The 21,461-nt window shown below is 63.6% G+C and overlaps 2 protein-coding genes across 2 annotated transcripts in view; both read right to left on the minus strand.

Annotated features, from left to right (window-relative positions):
- ITGA10 (integrin subunit alpha 10) overlaps nucleotides 1-8,459 on the minus strand; it is a 38,431-nt gene extending 29,972 nt beyond the window's left edge. Inside the window, 8 exon segments of the mRNA XM_085209556.1 lie at nucleotides 76-388; nucleotides 851-978; nucleotides 3,128-3,242; nucleotides 3,346-3,419; nucleotides 5,512-5,618; nucleotides 6,659-6,677; nucleotides 6,680-6,769; nucleotides 8,456-8,459. Coding sequence (XP_085065682.1) covers nucleotides 76-388; nucleotides 851-978; nucleotides 3,128-3,242; nucleotides 3,346-3,419; nucleotides 5,512-5,618; nucleotides 6,659-6,677; nucleotides 6,680-6,769; nucleotides 8,456-8,459 — 850 coding nt within the window.
- Nucleotides 8,460-17,707: 9,248 nt separating this feature from the next.
- On the minus strand, nucleotides 17,708-20,882 carry PEX11B (peroxisomal biogenesis factor 11 beta). The gene is made up of 4 exons (XM_085209813.1): nucleotides 20,728-20,882; nucleotides 20,484-20,599; nucleotides 20,190-20,391; nucleotides 17,708-18,458 (listed from the first exon to the last, which is right to left on the minus strand). The coding sequence occupies exons 1-4, from the start codon at nucleotides 20,781-20,783 to the stop codon at nucleotides 18,089-18,091; spliced, it is 744 nt and encodes a 247-aa protein (XP_085065939.1). The 5' UTR covers nucleotides 20,784-20,882; the 3' UTR covers nucleotides 17,708-18,088.
- Between the last annotated feature and the right edge of the window lie 579 nt (nucleotides 20,883-21,461).

Below are 21,461 nucleotides of genomic sequence, written 5' to 3' on the forward strand. Positions count from 1 at the left end.
CACCGCCACCTGGTGACCAAACGGACCCCATATGGATCCCATGGATCCCAAATGGACCCCAAAAAGACCCCATACTGCAGCACCGCCACCTGGCGACCAAATGGACCCCAAATGGACCCCATGGACCCCAAATGGACCCCAAAAGGACCCCATACTGCAGCACCGCCACCTGGCGACCAAACGGACCCCAAATGGACCCCAAAAGGACCCCATACTGCAGCACCGCCACCTGGTGACCAAACGGACCCCAAATGGACCCCATGGACCCCAAAAGACCCCAAAAGGACCCCATACTGCAGCACCGCCACCTGGCGACCAAACGGACCCCAAATGGACCCCATGGACCCCAAATGGACCCCAAAAGGACCCCATACTGCAGCACCGCCACCTGGTGACCAAACGGACCCCAAATGGACCCCATGGACCCCAAAAGGACCCCAAAAGGACCCCATACTGCAGCATCACCATCTGGGGTCCCAAATGGACCCCAAAAGGACCCCATACCGCAGCACCGCCACCTGGCGACCAAACGGACCCCAAATGGACCCCATGGACACCAAATGGACCCCAAAAGGACCCCATTCCGCAGCACCGCCACCTGGTGACCAAACGGACCCCAAATGGACCCCAAAAGGACCCCATACTGCAGCATCGCCACCTGGCGACCAAACGGACCCCAAATGGACCCCAAAAGGACCCCATTCCGCAGCACCGCCACCTGGGGACCCAAATGGACCCTATGGACCCCAAAAGGACCCCATTCCGCAGCACCGCCACCTGGGGGACCTGATGGACCCCCCGAAGGATGGTGGCACCTGGAGGTGCCCCTGCGCCACCCCCCCGTTCCCACCTGGCTCTGCTGCGGCCCCACAAAGAAGCGCGCCAGCAGCGCCCGCAGGAAGCGCTGCACCTCGTGCCACGGGTAGATGCTGTTGGAGCCGTCCAGCAGGATGACGATGTCCAGGAACGTGGGGCAGCCTGCGGCATCGGGACGGGGGATGGGGGGCGACGGGGGGACGAGGGGCCAACGGGGGGACGAGGGGATGGAGGCACGGGGACACGGGGGTGGGGGGCACAGGGATGGGGGACGGGGGGGGACATGGGGAATGGGGGTGGGGGACAAGGGGATGGAGGGCATGGGACATGGGGTGGGGGGCACAGGGACATGGGAGGACGTGGGGGGATATGGGGAATGGGGGTGGGGGACAAGGGGATGGAGGGCACGGGGACATGGGGTGGGGGGCACAGGGACATGGGAGGACGTGGGGGGACATGGGGATGGAGGGAATGGGTGTGGGGCACAGGGATGGGGGACGTGGGGGGACAAGGGGATGGAGGGCATGGGGACACAGGGATGGGGGGACGTGGGGGGACATGGGGGGATAAGGGGATGGAGGGAATAGGTGTGGGGGGCACAGGGATGGGGGACGTGGGGGGACATGGGAGAATGGGGGATGGGGGGACAAGGGGATGGAGGGCATGGGGACATGGGGGGATGTGGGGGGACATGGGGATGGAGGGAATGGGTGTGGGGGGCACAGGGATGGGGGACGTGGGGGGACATGGGGAATGGGGGTGGGGGACAAGGGGATGGAGGGCATGGGGACATGGGGGATGTGGGGGGACATGGGGATGGAGGGAATGGAGGGCATGGGGACACAGGTGTGGGGGGCACAGGGATGGGGGGACGTGGGGCCAACGGGGGGATGAGGGGATGGAGGCACGGGACACGGGGGTGGGGGGGGACAGGGATGGGGGGGGACATGGGGGGTAAGGGGATGGAGGAGATGGGTGTGGGGGGCACAGGGATGGGGGATGTGGGGGACAAGGGGATGGAGGGCATGGGAATGGGGGTGGGGGGCACAGGGACATGGGGGGACGTGGGGGGACATGGGGATGGAGGGGATGGAGGGCATGGGGTGACAGGACGGTGACATGGAGGGGCACAGCAGGAGTGGGGATGTGGGGGGCAGAAATTGGGGGTGAGGGGTTAGGAAGGGGGGAGAGTGGGGGGGGGGAATTGGGGGGAGGCGTGGGGGGCAATGGGGGCAGGAGGGGGGGCTGTGGGGGGTAATGGGGGGCAGGAGGGGGGGCTGTGGGGGGGCAATGGGGGCAGGAGGGGGGGCTGTAGGGGGGCAATGGGGGCAGGAAGGGGGGCTGTAGGGGGGCAATGGGGGCAGGAGGGGGGGCTGTGGGGGGCAGGAGGGGGGGCTGTGGGGGGGCAATGGGGGCAGGAAGGGGGGGACTGTGGGGGGGCAATGGGGGCAGGATGGGGGGCTGTGGGGGCAGGAGGGGGGGCTGTGGGGGGGCAATGGGGGCAGGATGGGGGGCTGTGGGGGGCAGGAGGGGGGCTGTGGGAGGCAGGAGGGGGGCTGTGGGGAGGCAATGGGGCAGGAAGGGGGGCTGTGGGGGGCAATGGGGGCAGGAAGGGGGGCTGTGGGGGGGCAGGAGGGGGGGCTGTAGGGGGGCAATGTGGGCAGGAATTGGGGAGGGCTGTGGGGGGGCAATGGGGGCAGGAATTGGGGAGGGCTGTGGGGGGCAATGGGGGGCTGTGGGGGGCAATGGGGGCAGGATGGGGGGGCTGTAGGGGGCAATGGGGGCAGGAAGGGGGGGCTGTAGGGGGGCAATGGGGGCAGGAGGGGGGGCTGTGGGGGGGCAATGGGGGCAGGAAGGGGGGGACGTGGGGGGGGCAATGGGGGCAGGATGGGGGGCTGTGGGGGCAGGAGGGGGGGCTGTGGGGGGGCAATGGGGGCAGGATGGGGGGCTGTGGGGGGCAGGAGGGGGGCTGTGGGAGGCAGGAGGGGGGGCTGTGGGGAGGCAATGGGGCAGGAAGGGGGGCTGTGGGGGGGCAGGAGGGGGGGCTGTGGGGGGCAATGGGGGCAGGAAGGGGGGCTGGGGGGGGCAGGAGGGGGGGCTGTAGGGGGGCAATGTGGGCAGGAATTGGGGAGGGCTGTGGGGGGGCAATGGGGGGCTGTGGGGGGGCAATGGGGGCAGGATGGGGGGCTGTGGGGGGGCAATGGGGGCAGGAGGGGGGGCAGGATGGGGGGCTGTGGGGGGGCAATGGGGGCAGGAGGGGGGGCAGGATGGGGGGCTGTGGGGGGCAGGAGGGTCGCGGGGCGGCACTGACGCTGCGCGGTGGGAGTGACGGTGCCGCTGTGCCGCATGCGGCGGTCGAGGCGCTCGCACAGCCCGCTGCTGAACACGGAGCTGCCGCACTGCTGGGACCACAGCGGGGCGCACACCTGGGGGGTCCGGAGGAGGGGGGGGGGGGGGGGGGCACGGCCTCAGCCCCCGCCCCACAGACCCCCCCTCCCCCCCGGTGCCCCCCCTCCCCCCCTTCCTCACCAGGACGCCGCCGTCCGCGCCGCCGCTCAGCGCCATTCCCAGATGCATGTTGGGGCTCCGCAGCGCCGCGTCCCCTCGCCCCGAAAAGCGGACGGCCGGACGGTGGCACCGCGGACCCCCCGGCGCCCCCCCGATGTCCCCCTCCGTGTCCCCCAGCCCCCCTCCTTCCCCCCCCAGACCCCACTGCCGCCCCCCCCCCCCCCCCGTGTCCCCATACCCCCCCACCGGACCCCCCTACGTCCCCACCCCGTGTCCCCTCGGACCCACGGTGTCTCTATGTCTCCCCCCCCCCCCCCCCGTGTCCCCACCCACCGACCCCCCCCCCCCCCCCCCCCCCGTCGGACCCCCCCCCGTCCCTCCTTGGACCCCAGTGTCCTCGTGTCCCCACTGTGTCTCTTTTCCCCCCCCCCCCCCATCCCCTCCGGACCCCCCCACTGTCCCCACATCCCCCCGTGTCACCGTGTCCCCCTTCAGCTCCCCCGTATCCCCCACCCCCGCGGGCCCCCCTATGTCCCCACCCAGTGTCCCCATGTCCCCACTGCGTCTCTATGTCCCCCCCATCCCCTCTGGACCCCCCCATATCCCCCTCTGTTTCCCCAAAGTCCCCCCCCCCGTGTCCCCATGTCCCCCTCCTCCCCCCCCCCACCCCCACCAGACCCCCTAAATCCCAACCAGTGTCCCCATGTCCCACTGTCCCTTTAGGTCCCCCCAATGTCCCCATGTCCCCCCCCTCCTCCCACCCGCCCCTCCCCCCCCCTCCCCCACGTCCCCCCTCCCTCCCCCCAGACCCCTCAATGTCCCCACCCGTTGTCCCCACGTCCCCCTTGGACCCCCAGTGTCCTATTTCCCCCCATCCCCTCTGGACCCCCCCATGTCCCCACCCCCCTTGTCCCCATATCCCCCTTCTCAACCAGACCCCCACTGTCCCCACATCCCCCCCCGTGTCCCCAATGTCCCCCCCCCCCCGTGTCCCCATGTCCCCTCTCCTCCCCCCCCCCCGACCCCACTGCCTCCCCCCGTCTCCCTCATCCCCCACCCCCACCAGACCCCATAAATCCCAACCAGTGTCCCATGTCCCCTACTGTCCCATGTCCCCATGTCCCAGCCCCCACCCCCCCCCGGACCCCCAGTCCCCCCCATGTCCCCTGCCCCCCCCCTCCTCCCCCCACCCGTCCCCCCTTCCCCCCCCTCCCCCAGACCCCCTCAATGTCCCCACCCGTTGTCCCCACGTCCCCCTTGGACCCCCCAGTGTCCCTATTTCCCCCCCATCCCCTCTGGACCCCCCCATGTCCCCCACCCCCCTTGTCCCCATATCCCCCCTTCTCAACCAGACCCCCACTGTCCCCACATCCCCCCCTGTGTCCCCAATGTCCCCCTCCCCCGTGTCCCCATGTCCCCTCTCTCCCCCCCCCCCAGACCCCACTGCCCTCCCCCCGTCTCCCCTCATCCCCACCCCCACCAACCCCTAAATCCCAACCAGTGTCCCCATGTCCCCAGTCCCTTTAGGTCCCCCCACCCCCCCTCCGGACCCCCCAATGTCCCCCCCATGTCCCCATGCCCCCCCTCACCCTCCCCCCTCCCCTCCCTCCCCCCCAGACCCCTCAATATCCCCACCCGTTGTCCCCACGTCCCCCTTGGACCCCCAGTGTCCCTATTTCCCCCCCATCCCCTCCGGACCCCCCCATGTCCCCCCCCCCTCCCCATATCCCCCCTTCTCATCCAGGACCCCCTTTGTCCCCCATCCCCCCCGGTACCAATGTCCCCCGCTCCATGGTCCATGGTACACCTCTACCCCCCCTTCCCCGTCCTCCCAGGGGCCTCCACACTGTCTCCCGGTCCACATCCCCCCACCCACCAGACCCCTAAATCCCAACCAGTGTCCCCATGTTCCCTACTACATGTCCCATTCCTTTAGGTCCCCCCACCCCCCTCCGGACCCCCCAATGTCCCCCCATGTCCCCATGCCACCCCCCACCTCCCCCCTCCCTCCCCCCCAGACCCCTCAATATCCCCACCCGTTGTCCCCACGTCCCCCTTGGACCCCCCAGTGTCCCTATTTCCCCCCCATCCCCTCCGGACCCCCCCGATGTCTCCCCCACTCCTCCCCACGTCCCCCCTTCTCACCGGACCCCACTTTGCGCGCCCCCCCCCCCGCCCCCCCGGTACCGAGGTTGCTTTTGGTGCAGGTTCCATTGGGGGGGTCCAGGGGACACTTATAGAGCCCCCCGCGGTGGTCGCCCTGCGGTCCGTCCCACGGGGCCGTGACCAGCAGCCTGTGGGGCAGAGCGGGGGGGGGGGCAGGATGTGGGACAATTCCCCCCCTCCCACCCCACTTCCTCGCTCCTGCCCCACATCCCCCCTTTCCTTCCATTTTCCCCCTCCCTCCCCCTTCTTTCCCCCCCCCACTTCCCTCCTTTCCTCCCTCAGTTTCCAACATTTGGGGTCCCGGCCGCACGCCCTGCAGTCCCTGCCCCACACTTGGGGGTCCCAGCCCCACACATTGAGGTTCCTGCCCCACATATGGGATCCCGGCCTCACACTTCGCAGCCTGCCCACACTTCGTCCAGCCCACATTGGGCCTGCCTCACACTCTGCAGCCCGCCCAACTGGGTCTCAGCCCACACCTGAAATTTGCCCCACATTTGGGGTCCTGGCCTCACACTCTGCAGCCCTGCCCCACACTTGGGGGTCTCAGCCCCACACACTGAGGTTCCTGCCCCACATTTGGGGTCCTGGCCTCACACTTCGCAGCCCTGCCCCACACTTGGGGGTCCCAGCCCAACACACTGAGGCTCCTGCTGCACTTATGGGGGTCCCAGCCCCACACATTGAGGTTTCTGCCCCACATATGGGGTCCTGGCCTCACGCTTCACAGCCCTGCCCCACACTTGGGGGTCCCAGCCCCACATTTGGGGTCCTGGCCTCACACTTTGCAGTCCCCACCCCACATTCAGGGGTCCCAGCCCCCATATTGAGGCTCCTGCCCCACATTTGAGGTCCTGGCTTCACACTTCACAGCCCTGCCCCACACTTGGGGGTCCCAGCCCAACGCACTGAGGCTCCTGCCACACTTATGGGGGTCCCAGCCCCACACATTGACTCTCCTGCCCCACATTTGAGGTCCTGGCCTCACACTTGGCAGCCCTGCCCCACACTTGGGGGTCCCAGCCCCCCATATTGAGGCTCCTGCCCCACATTTGGGGTTCTGGCCTCACACTTCTCAGCCCTGCCCCACACTTGAGGGTCCCAGCCCCACATTTGGGGTCCTGGCCTCACACTTGTCGGCCCGGCCCCACACTTGGGGGTCACTCACCACCGCTCGCTGCCACCGAGTGCTGCAGCACTTTGTACCCAAACTGCGACTCCGGGGGTCCGTGGAAGAGGCGCGGGTGGAGAACATCGATGTTAAATGGGGAGCACAGCCCTGGGGGGTGGGGGGGGTTATGGGGCGGTTTGGGATCATAGGGTGTTTTGGGATCATGGGGTTATGGGGGGGTGCGGGATCATAGGGTGTTTTGGGATCATGGGGTTATGGGGGGGTGTGGGATCACGGGGTTATGGGGCAGTTTGGGATCACGGGGTTATGGGGCAGTTTGGGATCACGGGGTTATGGGGGGATCATGGGGCAGGGTTATGGGGTGATGTGGGATCATGGGGTGGGGTTATGGGGTGATGTGGGATCATGGGGTGGGGTTATGGGGTGATGTGGGATCATGGGGTGGGGTTATGGGGTGATGTGGGATCCCAGAGTTATGGGGGTGTGTGGGGTTATGGGGCAGTATGGGATCATGGAGTTATGGGGTGGTTTGGGATCACGGGGTTATGGGGGGGGGGTGCGGGGTTATGGGGTGTTTTGGGATCATGGGGTTATGGGGAGGGTGTGGGATCATGAAGTTGTGGGGGGGGTGTGGGATCATGGGGTGGTTTGGGATCATGGGGTGGGGTTATGGGGTGATGTGGGATCATGGGGTTATGGGGCGGTTTGGGATCATGGGGTTATGGGGCGGTTTGGGATCATGGGGTGGGGTTATGGGGTGATGTAGGATCATGGGGGGATGTGGGATCCCAGAGTTATGGGGGTGTGTGGGGTTATGGGGCAGTATGGGATCATGGGGTTATGGGGCGGTTTGGGATCATGGGGTTATGGGCGGTTTGGGATCATGGGGTTATGGGGGGATCATGGGGCAGGGTTATGGGGTGATGTGGGATCATGGGGTTATGGGGGGGTGTGGGATCATGGGGTGGTTTGGGATCATGGGGTGGGGTTATGGGGTGATGTGGGATCACGGGGGGATGTGGGATCCCAGAGTTATGGGGGTGTGTGGGGTTACGGGGCAGTATGGGATCATGGGGTTATGGGGGGGTTTGGGATCTGGGGTGAGGTTATGGGGGGGGTTGGGATCATGGGGTTATGGAGTGGTTTGGGATCATGGGGGGGGATGTGGGATCCCAGAGTTATGGGGGTGTGTGGGGTTATGGGGCGGTATGGGATCATGTCATTATGGGGCGGTTTGGGATCATGGGGTTATGGGGCGGTGTGTGAGGCTATGAAGCGAGAGGTTATAGGGTTACGGGAAGGTGTGGGGGGCTATGGGGAGTGCGGGAGGTTGTAGGGACGCACGGGGGGGTGTGGGGTTATGGGGGAAAGCGGGGTCATAGGGGGCAGGAGCGTGTGGTGTGGCATTATGGGGGGTGGGGGGCATGGGGGATTTGGGGTTCTGGGGGGCACAGAGGATGTGGGAGTGTGGGGACATTGTGGGACGGCAGTGGGGGTGCGGGGGCTATAGGGAAAATGAGGGGGGGGGGTGGGGAAAACCCACAAAGCAGCACTCAAACCCCCCAGACAGCAGCCAGAACCCCAAATACAGCACGGAGAGCTCCAGAGAGCACCCACAAAGGAACCCAAAAGCAGCACCAAGGACCCCAATAAGACACCCAGAACCCCACATCCACCACCCATAAACCCATAAACCCATATCCAGCACCCAGGACCCCATTACAGCACCCAGAATCCCACATACTGAGAACCCCGTACAAAACCCTGCATACAGCACCCAAAACCCCACAAAGCAGCACCCAAAACCCCACAAAGCAGCACCCAAAACCCCACGCATACCTCCGAGAACCCCACAGAACACCCAGAACCCCATAGAACCCGCCCAGAACCCCATAGGGAGCACCTGGAATCCCATAGAACCCCCCCAGAATCCCATAGGGAGCACCCAGAACCCATATAATCCACCCGGAACCCCATAGGGAGCACCCGGAACCCCATATAATCCCCCCAGAACCCCATATGGAGCACCCAGAACCCCACATAACCCCCCTAGAACCCCATATGGAGCACTCAGAATCCCATATAACCCCCCTTGAACCCCATATGGAGCACTCAGAACCCCTATGGAGCACCCGGAATCCCATATAACCCCCTCTGAACCCCATATGGAGCACCCAGAACCCCACATAACCCCTCCAGAACCCCATATAGAGCACTCAGAATCCCATATAACCCCCCTAGAATCACATAGTGAGCACCCGGAATCCCATATAACCCCCTAGAACCCCATATGGAGCACCCAGAACCCCATATAACCCCCTCTGAACCCCAAATGGAGCACCCAGAACCCCATATAACCCCCCACAGAATCCCATATGGAGCACCCAGAATCCCATATAACCCCCCCAGAACCCCATATGGAGCACCCGGAATCCCATATAACCCCCTTGAACCCCACATGGAGCACCCGGAATCCCATATAACCCCCCAGAACCCCATAGGGAGCACCCAGAATCCCATATAACCCCCCCAGAACCCCATAGGGAGCACCCGGAACCCCACATAACCCCCCAGAACCCCATATAGAGCACTCACAATCCCATATAACCCCCTTGAACCCCACATGGAGCACCCGGAATCCCATATAACCCCCCCCTAGAACCCCATATGGAGCACCCAGAACCCCATATAACCCCCCCTGAACCCCAAATGGAGCACCGGAATCCCATATAACCCCCCCAGAATCCCATATGGAGCACCCAGAATCCCATATAACCCCCCAGAACCCCATATGGAGCACCTGGAATCCCATATAACCCCCTTGAACCCCACATGGAGCACCCGGAATCCCATATAACCCCCCCAGAACCCCATAGGGAGCACCCAGAATCCCATATAACCCCCCAGAACCCCATAGGGAGCACCCGGAACCCACATAACCCCCCCAGAACCCCATTATAGAGCACTCACAATCCCATATAACCCCCCTTGAACCCCACATGGAGCACCCGGAATCCCATATAACCCCCCCAGAACCCCATATGGAGCACCCGGAATCCCATATAACCCCCCTTGAACCCCACATGGAGCACTCGGAATCCCATATAACCCCCCCAGAATCCCATATGGAGCACCCAGAACCCCATATAACCCCCCCAGAACCCCATATGGAGCACCCAGAATCCCATATAACCCCCCCAGTACCCCATAGGGAGCACCCGGAACCCCCTACATACCACTGAGGACCCCATATATGCTACCCCAAACCCCACAAAGCAGCCCCCAGAACCCCACGTCCAGCACCCCAAAAAATTCCCCACACACAGCACCCGGAACCCCATAGAAATTACCCTCCCCCAAAAACCCCTTTTTTGTCCCTTTTCCCCCCGCCCCACAGCTCTGCTCTGCTCCCACCCCACACTTCGCCTTTGGGGTCTCATCCCAAGAGAAAATCCCACAGCCCTATAGGGGGGGATGGGGGCACTGAGCCCCCGGCTGCTGCCCCCACTGTGGGGTCAATGGGGTGGGGGTCCCGTGGGGCTGCGCTGTGCGCCCACTTCCCCTTTTCCTTATGGGGTTTTCCCCCCGGAGTCCTTTTTCCCTATGGGGTTTTTCCATGGCTCCTTCCCCATGGAATTCCCCCTCCGGGCGCCCCAAACTCTGCGGGATTTGTTCCGATGGTGATCCCCGACCCCACAACCCCAAATCCTGACCCCACAGCCCCCCAACCCCTATGGGACTTTCCCACGCGGTCCCCCATTTCCTATGGGATTTCTATATGGGGACCCCCAACCCCAAACCCCCAAATCCCTATGGGACACCCGACCCCATAACCCCAAAACCCCTCTGGCCCCCAACCCCCTCCACCAATTCCTATGGGACTTTTCTATGGGGTCCCCCACCCCAACAACCCCAACCTCCCCCCAATCCCTATGGGGCTTTTCATGGGGACTTCCAACCCCATAACCCCAAAGCCCCCCCAGTCCCTATGGGACTTTTCCCCCACTCCCCACAGAATCTCTCCCCGGGGACCCCCAAACCCAAACCCCTCCCGACCCCACAACCCCAAAGCCCCTCCAATCCCTATGGGACGTTTCTATGGGGTCTCCCACTCCCTATGGGAATCCCCAACGTCGATCCCCTGCCCAGACCCCAAAAACCCCCCTCAATCCCAATGGCACTTTCCCACACAGTCCCCCATTTCCTATAGGATTTCCCCACGGGGACCCCCAACTCCCTCCCGACCCCACAGTCCCCCCAAACCCCGCAGGTCCTATAGGATTTTTCATGAGACACCCCGACCCCACAACCCCAAAGTTCCCCTCCAACCCCGCAACCCCACAACCTTCCCCCCAGCCCCTATGGGATCTCCAACCCCAAAGCCCCCCCAGTCCTATGGGACTTTTCCCCCACTCCCCACGGGGTCTCTCCATGGGGACCCCCAACCCCAAACCCCCTCCCGACCCCACAGCCCAATCCCTATGGGACTTTCCATGGGACCCCGACCCCACAACCCCAAAGCACCCCCCCCACCCCCAGCCCCACAACCTTCCCCTCCAGCCCCTATGGGATCTCCAACCCCACAACCCCACGTCCCCCCCAATCCCTATGGGACTTTTCACGGGGACTCCCAACCCCCCAACCCCAAAGCCCCCCAGTCCCTATGGGACATTTCCATGGGGTCTCCAACCCCCCACGGGGTCTCTCCATGGGACCCCAACCCCAAACCCCTCCCGACCCCACAGCCCAATCCCTATGGGACTTTCCATGGGACACCCCGACCCCACAACCACAACCCCAAAGCTCCCCCTCGACCCCCCAGCCCCTCAACCTTTCCCCAGCCCCTATGGGATCGCCAACCCCAAAGCCCCCCCCAGTCCCTATGGGACTTTTCCCCCACTCCCCACAGGATCTCTCCCTGGGGACCCCAACCCCAAACCCCCTCCCGACCCCACAGCCCAATCCCTATGGGACTTTCCACAGGCCACCCGACCCACAACCCCAAAGCTCTCCCCCGACCTCCCCGCCCTCAACCTTCCCCCTAGCCCCTATGGGATCGCCAACCCCAAAGCCCCCCCAGTCCCTATGGGACTTTTCCCCCACTCCCCACAGGATCTCCCCCTGGGGACCCCCAACCCCAAACCCCCTCCCGACCCCACAGCCCAATCCCTACGGGACTTCCCACGGGACACCCCGACCCCCCAACCCCAAAGCCCCCCCAGTCCCTATGGGACATTTCCATGGGGTCCCCCACCCCCCTCAGGATCTCGCCATGGGATCCCCGACCCCAAACCCGACCCCAAACCCGACCCCAAACCCCCCTCGCCCCACACCGACCCCACAGCGCCGTGAGCAGCAGCGCTGCCGCCGGGGGGGGCCGCCCCATGGCTCTCGGTGCGCGGCTCCTCACCCCCCCACCTCTCTCCTTTCTCCCTTTTCCTACAAAAAAACCATTTATATGGGATTTCTGCCCTCCCCCCCCCCGAGCCCCATAGGCCGCTATAAATAACCGGGCGGGGCCGCGCGGTTTGGGGCGGGATCCGCCGTTTTTGGGTGGTTTTGGGGAAAAAAAATTCATTCGAAAAAGTTATTTTTCGTTTTTTTTTTTTTGTTTGTTTGTTTTGAGATCGAGTTTATAGGATTTTGCCTTCCGTCGTCTTGTTGCGAAAAGGGTAAAATTGGAGGAAACGGCCCCAAAAGGGACGCGGGGGGGGGGGGACAGGTGGGGTCTCAATGGGAGCAGGCGGTGTGGGGCCACGTCACACAGCCCCCCCCGGCCAGAAACGGCTGGAGGGGGGTCGGGTCCGGTCCGTGCCCTATAGGGCGGTATGGGGTGCCCCATATTGGTGTCAGTGGGGCAGAACCCCATATTGGTGTCAGGGGGACAAAACCCCATATTGGTGTCAGGGGGACAAAACCCCACAGTGGTGTCAGGGGGACAAAACCCCACAGTGGTGTCAGAGGAACAAAACCCCATATTGGTGTCAGGGGGACAAAACCCCATATTGGTGTCAGGGGGACAAAACCCCACAGTGGTGTCAGGGGGACAAAACCCCATATTGGTGTCAGAGGGACAAAACCCCACAGTGGTGTCAGGGGGACAAAACCCCACAGTGGTGTCAGGGGGACAAAACCCCACAGTGGTGTCACGGGGACAAAACCCCATATTGGTGTCAGGGGGACAAAACCCCACTTTGGTGTCAGGGGGACAAAACCCCATATTGGTGTCAGGGGGACAAAACCCCATATTGGTGTCAGGGGGACAAAACCCCACAGTGGTGTCAGGGGGACAAAACCCCATATTGGTGTCAGGGGGACAAAACCCCATATTGGTGTCAGAGGGACAAAACCCCATATTGGTGTCAGGGGGACAAAACCCCATATTGGTGTCAGAGGGACAAAACCCCATATTGGTGTCAGGGGGACAAAACCCCACAGTGGTGTCAGAGGGACAAAACCCCATATTGGTGTCAGGGGGACAAAACCCCACAGTGGTGTCAGAGGGACAAAACCCCATATTGGTGTCAGGGGGACAAAACCCCACATTGGTGTCAGGGGGACAAAACCCCACAGTGGTGTCAGGGGGACAAAACCCCATATTGGTGTCAGGGGGACAAAACCCCACAGTGGTGTCAGGGGGACAAAACCCCATATTGGTGTCAGAGGGACAAAACCCCACAGTGGTGTCAGGGGGACAAAACCCCATATTGGTGTCAGAGGGACAAAACCCCACAGTGGTGTCAGGGGGACAAAACCCCATATTGGTGTCAGAGGGACAAAACCCCACAGTGGTGTCAGGGGGACAAAACCCCACAGTGGTGTCAGAGGGACAAAACCCCACAGTGGTGTCAGGGGGACAAAACCCCATATTGGTGTCAGAGGGACAAAACCCCACAGTGGTGTCAGGGGGACAAAACCCCATATTGGTGTCAGAGGGACAAAACCCCACAGTGGTGTCAGGGGGACAAAACCCCATATTGGTGTCAGGGGGACAAAACCCCACAGTGGTGTCAGGGGGACAAAACCCATATTGGTGTCAGGGGGACAAAACCCCACAGTGGTGTCAGGGGGACAAAACCCCATATTGGTGTCAGGGGGACAAAACCCATATTGGTGTCAGGGGGACAAAACCCCACAGTGGTGTCAGGGGGACAAAACCCCACAGTGGTGTCAGGGGGACAAAACCCCATATTGGTGTCAGGGGGACAAAACCCCACAGTGGTGTCAGGGGGACAAAACCCCACTGTGGTGTCAGGGGGACAAAACCCCACAGTGGTGTCAGGGGGACAAAACCCCATATTGGTGTCAGAGGGACAAAACCCCACAGTGGTGTCAGGGGGACAAAACCCCATGTTGGTGTCAGGGGGACAAAACCCCACATTGGTGTCAGGGGGACAAAACCCCACAGTGGTGTCAGAGGGACAAAACCCCATATTGGTGTCAGGGGGACAAAACCCCACAGTGGTGTCAGAGGGACAAAACCCCACATTGGTGTCAGGGGGACAAAACCCCACAGTGGTGTCAGAGGGACAAAACCCCATATTGGTGTCAGGGGGACAAAACCCATATTGGTGTCAGGGGGACAAAACCCCATATTGGTGTCAGAGGGACAAAACCCCACAGTGGTGTCAGGGGGACAAAATCCCATATTGGTGTCAGGGGGACAAAACCCCACAGTGGTGTCAGGGGGACAAAACCCCATATTGGTGTCAGGGGGACAAAACCCCATTGGTGTCAGGGGGACAAAACCCCATATTGGTGTCAGAGGGACAAAACCCCACAGTGGTGTCAGGGGGACAAAACCCCATATGGTGTCAGGGGGACAAAACCCCATATTGGTGTCAGGGGGACAAAACCCACAGTGGTGTCAGGGGGACAAAACCCCATATTGGTGTCAGGGGGACAAAACCCCATATTGGTGTCAGGGGGACAAAACCCCACAGTGGTGTCAGGGGGACAAAACCCATATTGGTGTCAGGGGGACAAAACCCCACAGTGGTGTCAGGGGGACAAAACCCATATTGGTGTCAGAGGGACAAAACCCCACAGTGGTGTCAGGGGGACAAAACCCATATTGGTGTCAGGGGGACAAAACCCCACAGTGGTGTCAGAGGGACAAAACCCCATATTGGTGTCAGAGGGACAAAACCCCACAGTGGTGTCAGGGGGACAAAACCCCATATTGGTGTCAGGGGGACAAAACCCCACAGTGGTGTCAGGGGGACAAAACCCCATATTGGTGTCAGGGGGACAAAACCCACAGTGGTGTCAGAGGGACAAAACCCCATATTGGTGTCAGGGGGACAAAACCCCACAGTGGTGTCAGGGGGACAAAACCCCATATTGGTGTCAGAGGGACAAAACCCCACAGTGGTGTCAGGGGGACAAAACCCCATATTGGTGTCAGGGGGACAAAACCCCATAGTTGTCATTGGGACACACAACGGCCCGCCCCCCCCCGTGCCCCACATTTCCTCTCCGCCCCATTGCTGTGACCCCATTGTCCCCTCTGTGCCCCACACGCAGACCCCACAGATCCCCTCCCCATAGGGACCCCCTGGGCTGCCCCCAAAGCGGCGAGGAGCCCTGTGTGGGGTGGAGTTGTGGGGTGCAGGGGGGCAGGATTGGGGTTTGGGGGTTTGGGGTGAATTATCAGGGATTTGGGGTGCAGGGTTTTGGGGGCAGAGTTTTGGGGTGCAGGAGGGCGGGGTTTGGGGCAGCAGGGTCGGGGGATTTGAGGCACAGTGTGGGGGTTTTAGGGGCAGGGTTTGGGGTGCAAAGTGGAGGATTTGGGTGCAGGGTTTGGGGTGCAGGATTTGGGGTGCAGGGTTTGGGGTGCAGGGTTTGGGGTGCAGGGTTTGGCCATTCAGGGTTTGGGGTGATTTGGGGTTTGGAGTTGGGTTGTTTTCGGGGCAGCCTGGTTTGGGGTGCAGGGTTTGGAGATTTGGGGCTCAGGAATTGGGGCTGCAGAGTTTTGGGGTGCAGGGGGGAGAGTTTGGGGGCTCAGGGTTGGGATTTGAGTTGCAAGATTTGGGAACAGGATTCGGGATTTGGGGTACAGGGTTTCGGGGCAGAGTTTTGGGGTGCAGGAGGGCAGGGTTTGGGGCAGCAGGGTTTGGGGTTTGGAGCACAGGGTTTGGGGTGCAAAGTTGGGGAACTTGAGGCGCAGGGTTTGGGGTGCAGGGTTTAGGGTTGAGGGATTTGGGGCACGGGGTTTGGGGAACCGGGTGTAGGGTTTGGGGTGGTTTGGGGCGATTTGGGGTGCGGAGTTGGAGGGTTTGGGAAAGGCAGGGTTTGGGAATTTGGGGCGGGGGGCCGAGGGGGCAGAGTTATGGGGTGCGTGTGGGCAGGGCTTCGGGGGCTGTAGGGTTGGGGGATTTGGGAAGCAGAGTTTTGGGGTGCAGGGCCCAGAGTTTGAGGTTTAGGGTTGGAGGATTTGGGATGCAGGGTTTGGGGCTGCGGGGGGCAAGGTTTGCGGTTTCGAGGGGAAGCGTTTGGGGTCTGGGGGTGCAGGAGGGGAGGGTTTGGGGTGCGGTGCCCGGGGGGGGGGGTGGGGGTGCGGGGTTGTGGGGTGAACGGGGTTTGGGCTGCAGGGTTTTTGCGGGGCAGTTTGTAGGGTTTGGGGGTGGGGTTACGGGGTTTGAGGCGTAGGGCTGGGGGGGCAGGAGTTGTTTGTGGGGTTTTTTGAGGGGCGAAGCGTGGGGTGAACCCCAGCCAAACCCGAGCCGTGCTGGTGATGGGAACACATGGGGGGGGGGGGGAATTTCCGCACCCCACAACTGCCAACGTGGGGGGCGGGCACTGAACCCCACAGCGGAGCGGCGCGACCCCGAGGGGACCGCAATTAACGCAGGCGGTAATTTATTAAGAACGGTGCAGCGCCTGCACCGCAACGGACCTCCGAGGCACAAAACGCCGGGCTGCGATGGAAGCGGCTCCACAGCGGCCCTTCCAGGACCCAACTGCCCCCTTCCAGCCCCGACTGCCCCCTTCCAGGACCCGACTGCCCCCTTCCAGCACCCGACTGCCCCCTTCCAGCCCCGACTGCCCCCTTCCAGCCCCAACTGCCCCCTTCCAGCCCCAACTGCCCCCTTCCAGGACCCAACTGCCCCTTCCAGGACCCGACTGCCCCCTTCCAGCCCCAACTGCCCCCTTCCAGGACCCAACTGCCCCCTTCCAGCCCCAACTGCCCCTGCCAGGACCCAACTGCCCCCTTCCAGCCCCAACTGCCCCCTTCCAGCCCCGACTGCCCCCTCCAGACCCCAACTGCCCCCTTCCAGCCCCAACTGCCCCCTTCCAGGACCCAACTGCCCCCTTCCAGCCCCGACTGCCCCCTTCCAGGATCCAACTGCCCCCTTCCAGCCCCAACTGCCCCCTTCCAGCCCCAACTGCCCCCTTCCAGCCCCAACTGCCCCCTCCCAGCCCCAACTGCCCCCTTCCAGGACCCGACTGCCCCCTTCCAGCCCCAACTGCCCCCTTCCAGCCCCAACTGCCCCCTTCCAGCCCCGACTGCCCCCTTCCAGGACCCAACTGCCCCCTCCCAGCCCCAACTGCCCCCTTCCAGGATCCAACTGCCCCCTTCCAGCCCCAACTGCCCCCTTCCAGCCCCGACTGCCCCCTCCCAGCCCCAACTGCCCCCTTCCAGCCCCAACTGCCCCCTTCCAGGACCCAACTGCCCCCTTCCAGCCCCGACTGCCCCCTTCCAGGATCCAACTGCCCCCCTTCCAGCCCCAACTGCCCCCTTCCAGCCCCAACTGCCCCCTCCCAGCCCCAACTGCCCCCTTCCAGGACCCGACTGCCCCCTTCCAGGATCCAACTGCCCCCTTCCAGCCCCAACTGCCCCCTTCCAGCCCCGACTGCCCCCTCCCAGCCCCAACTGCCCCCTTCCAGCCCCAACTGCCCCCTTCCAGGACCCAACTGCCCCTTCCTGCACCCACTCCTGCCCTACTCGGACCCAACTCTTCCCAGACCCAACGCTCCCCACCCCACACCTAATTCACCCCTTCCCAGCCCCATTTCTGCCCCTCCAGCCCCAACTGCCCCCTTTCCCACCCCATCTTTGCCCCCTCCCCCCCACCCGCCCCCTGCCCACCTCCCTGCTTCTGGCCCATTCCCCACCCAGCCGTGCTGGGAGCCGCATCGCAGTTCCGTAGCAGCGCTGAGCCGTTCTGCCCCACAAACGCACAGCAGGCGCGGAGCCCACGGCCTCCACCCCGGAGACGCGGGTCGAAACCGAGCCCAGCACCACGCACAGCCGGTCCAACAGCTCCGGCACCGCTCCTCCCCGCCGCGCCGGGGGTCCCGCAGCCCCCTCTGCCGTGTTGGAAGCGGGGAGCGGCGCCGGACCCACGGCACACCGACGCGCCGGGGCCGCAGGCAGCTCAGCCTTCCTTAAAACCAACTCCAAGTGTCCAAAGGGCTCCGGGTGAGCGCCGAAGCGCGGCCACAAACCTCCGTCCGGCAGCTTTACGGCTTCAGTTTGAGCCAAGGATGGAGGATGGCGAGGATGGAGAGGATGGAGGAGGTGAGGCCGCACAGCCCCACGAAAGCCGGGCCGCTTCGGTACAACCCCAGCTTGTCCAGCGGGATGAAGAGGTCGCAGGCGTTCTTCACCAGGTCCAGCAGCAGCGGGGGGTTCCCTCGCAGGACGCGCAGCAGAAGCCGCAGCTGCACCTGCAGCCTCAGCCCCAGCGGCTGCAGCCCCGCGTCGCCCCGCGCCCGCTGCTGCCCGTTCTCGGCCGCCTTGCCGCGCTTCCCGCTCGCCTCGCGCTCCATCAGCAGCCGGATCTCGTAGGCGTCGCGACTCAGGTTGACGATGAGGGCGAAGAGGTAATACCTGGAAGAAGAGGGAGCGGGCAGAGCGGTGCTGCACCACGGGCGGCTCCGGCGGGCGCAGAGCTGAGCGGCGCCGGAACACAGCTTGACGAACGGCGCTGCGCGTGGAGGAGCTCAGAAGCAGAGATTCACAGAGATTCACAGAGATTCACACAGATTCACAGAGAGCTTCGGCAGCCCTGCTGGCCGACGGGGCGACCACGAGCCAGCGGTGCGCACTGGTGGCACAGGAGGCCAACCGTTGACTGGTTGGCCAACGGTTGACTAACGGTTGGTTGACTACAGGCTGCCCACGAGCAAGGGCTCACCAACGTGCCCCAGTGGTCAAGATGGCCAACGGTGTCCTGGTTGGCCAACAGCTGGCCAATATTTGACTACAGGTTGACCATGAGCCATCAATGTGCCCCCGTGGTCCTGCGGGCCAACAGGGCGACCACGAGCCAGCAGCGTGTCCTGGTGGCACAGGAGGCCAACAGTTGACTAACGGTTGGCCAACGGTTGACTACAGGTTGGTTGACTACAGGCTGCCCACGAGCAAGGGCTCACCAACGTGTCCCAGTGGTCAAGATGGCCAACGGTGTCCTGGTTGGCCAACAGCTGGCCAATATTTGACTACAGGTTGACCATGAGCCATCAACGGGCCCCAGTGGTCCTGCGGGCCAACAGGGCGACCAGGAACCAGCAGCGTGTCCTGGTTGGCCAACAGCTGGCCAATATTTGACTACAGATTGGCCACAAGGCAGCAGTGTGCCCTGGTCGTCAAGAAGGCCAATGGTGTCGTGGTTGGCCAATAGTTGGCTGGTATTTGACGACAGGTTGCCCTTGAGCCATCAACGTGCCCAAGTGGTCAAGAGGGCCAACGGTGTCCTGGTGGGGACAGACTGAGAGCCCCAGGGCCGCTGGCCTGGAGGAGAGACGGCTGATGGAGATGTGAGCAGTGGACATGAGGAAGAACGGAGCTGTGAGGGTGGCAGTGCCACAGAGCAGAGCCCAGGGAGGTGTGTGGGTCTCCTGTGCAGACACCCAAACCCATCTGCACGTGACCCCAACGCAGGGAACCTCTTTTAGCAGGGGCAGCTCCAAAGGTCCCTTCCAGCCCCTGTTCTTCACAGAGTCACAGAATGGCCAGGGTTGGAAGGGACTCAAGGATCACGAAGCTCCAACCCCACACCAATGCAGAGCCACCAACCTCCACGTCTCACAGCAGCCCAGGCTGCCCAGGGCCCCATCCTTGCTGCCCTCCAACACCTCCAGGGATGGACGGGGATCCACAGCCTCTCTGGGCAGCTGTTCCAGCACCTCCCCACTCTCCCAGCAAACAACTTCCCCCTGACAGCCAGCTGAAAGCTGCCCTCCCTCCACTTCCAGCCATTCCCCTCGTCCTGCTCTCATCTCCCCTTCCCAAGAGCTGCCTCCCCTCCTGTTTGTGGCTCCCTTGAGGTCCTGCAGGCTGCACTCAGCTCCCCCCCAGCCTCCTCTTCTCCAGCTGAACGAGCCCAGCTCCCCCAGCCTGGCTTTGCAGGGAGGTGCTGCAGCCCCCCGCTCATCTCTGTGCTCCTCTGGACCCTCTCCAACAGCTCCCTGTCTCTCCTGCCCTGGGTGCCCCAGCCCTGGGCGCAGTGCTGCAGATGGGGCCTCACAAAGCAGAGCAGAGGGGGACGATCCCCTCCCTGTCCCCGCTGGCCTCCCGTTCTGTGCTCCTCAGCCGGCCGCCCCGCCGCCCCCCCCTCACCTGAAGGATCTCTGCCCCCACTTCTCCTGGTCCACGCTGGGCACCAGCCCCGCCTTCCCCGCCCACAGGACATTGTCGCAGGCGAAGTACATGGCCCTGTTGAGGTGGCTGAGGGTGACGCAGAAGCGCAGCACCATGTCGGACAGGTGGATCGCTCTCTTCGCCGCCTCCAGAGCGTCGGCCGAGCTGCCGAGGCGCAGCACTGCGGGACGGGGGGGCGGAAATCAGAACGGCCCGCGGGGGAGGACGCGCACGCAGCCCCCCCGAACCCGAATCGGGCCCGGGCCCACTCACGCTTCCGGCCCAGGCTGAGGTGCGCTTCCAGCCGCCTCACGCTGCTCAGCAGTGCGGGGCTCGCCCCGTTCCTCCGCAGCGCGTCCCCGGCCAACGTGCACGCGTACTGCGCGGCCCTGCGGGAGACAGCGCGGCCTCAGGGTCCGGAGGGGGACCGGGGGAACGGCGGGCGGGGCTCGGGCCCCGGGGAGGGACGGCGAGCGGCCGCCGGGCCCCGCGGAGGGGAAGCCGGGCGGCCCCGCACCTGAAGAGCCGCTCCTTGGCCTGGCTCTGCGCGCTGAAGCGCACCCACGTCTCCATGGCGCTCCCGATTGCGGGGAGCGGCGCGCCGCCACTTCCGGCGACGTGCCGGAAGCCGCTTTGGGTCAAAGAGACGTGCGCCACCTGGTGGCTGGAGGCTGCATAGGCGGCTCCTGCGAGGGTGGATTGCGTTTGTTTTTGCAGTGGAAGTTCCCGTTATTTTGGATTTCCGTTATTTATGTACTGCAGGCCTTTACCGAATTTATAACCCTCCCGTTATATAAACTGTATATTAGGTTATATAAGCTGTTTTTCTTCCGGCGCGCAATTTCTCCATTGCCAAGAAGGGGCGCGCGCCCATTATCGCAATAATGAATGAACTTTTTGCTGCTGTCGCGAAGATATTTGCTTAACCTGAAATTTTTGACTCCGAGCGTTTCTCTCACTCCTACTGGCTGGATGCGCTGGGGCACGCCCCTAAGAATCAAAACAGAGGCTGCGATTGGGCCATTGTAACAGTCCCCGCCTCAATCCCGGTGAGGAGCCCTCCGATTGGCCAGATTCACGCCCGTCCTCTCGCCCGCTCGTCCCCATCCCCGCCTTGGCCGCTTCGCGTTTTGATTCTCTTTGCCGTTATCGCGAGTGCCGCGCTGCAATTGGCCGCCGTCTCTGAGGCCCCGCCCCCTTCTCGCGTCCCTCACTTTTGATTGGCGCTGGCAAGGCGAGATCTCCCCCCCT

This window comes from Meleagris gallopavo, chromosome 27, assembly GCF_905368555.1.
Source record: "Meleagris gallopavo chromosome 27, MGAL_WU_HG_1.1, whole genome shotgun sequence".
NCBI lineage: Eukaryota > Metazoa > Chordata > Aves > Galliformes > Phasianidae > Meleagris > Meleagris gallopavo.

Excerpts from the sequence above, each read along its gene's own strand:
- PEX11B (XM_085209813.1), bottom strand. The coding sequence starts at position 20,783 with ATGGAGACGTGGGTGCGCTTCAGCGCGCAGAGCCAGGCCAAGGAGCGG. Across the intron at positions 20,600-20,727 it reads GCCAAGGAGCGGCTCTTCAG|GGCCGCGCAGTACGCGTGCA; the intron begins GTGCGGGGCCGC and ends TGTCTCCCGCAG. Across the intron at positions 20,392-20,483 it reads CCTCAGCCTGGGCCGGAAGC|TGCTGCGCCTCGGCAGCTCG; the intron begins GTGAGTGGGCCC and ends CCCGTCCCGCAG.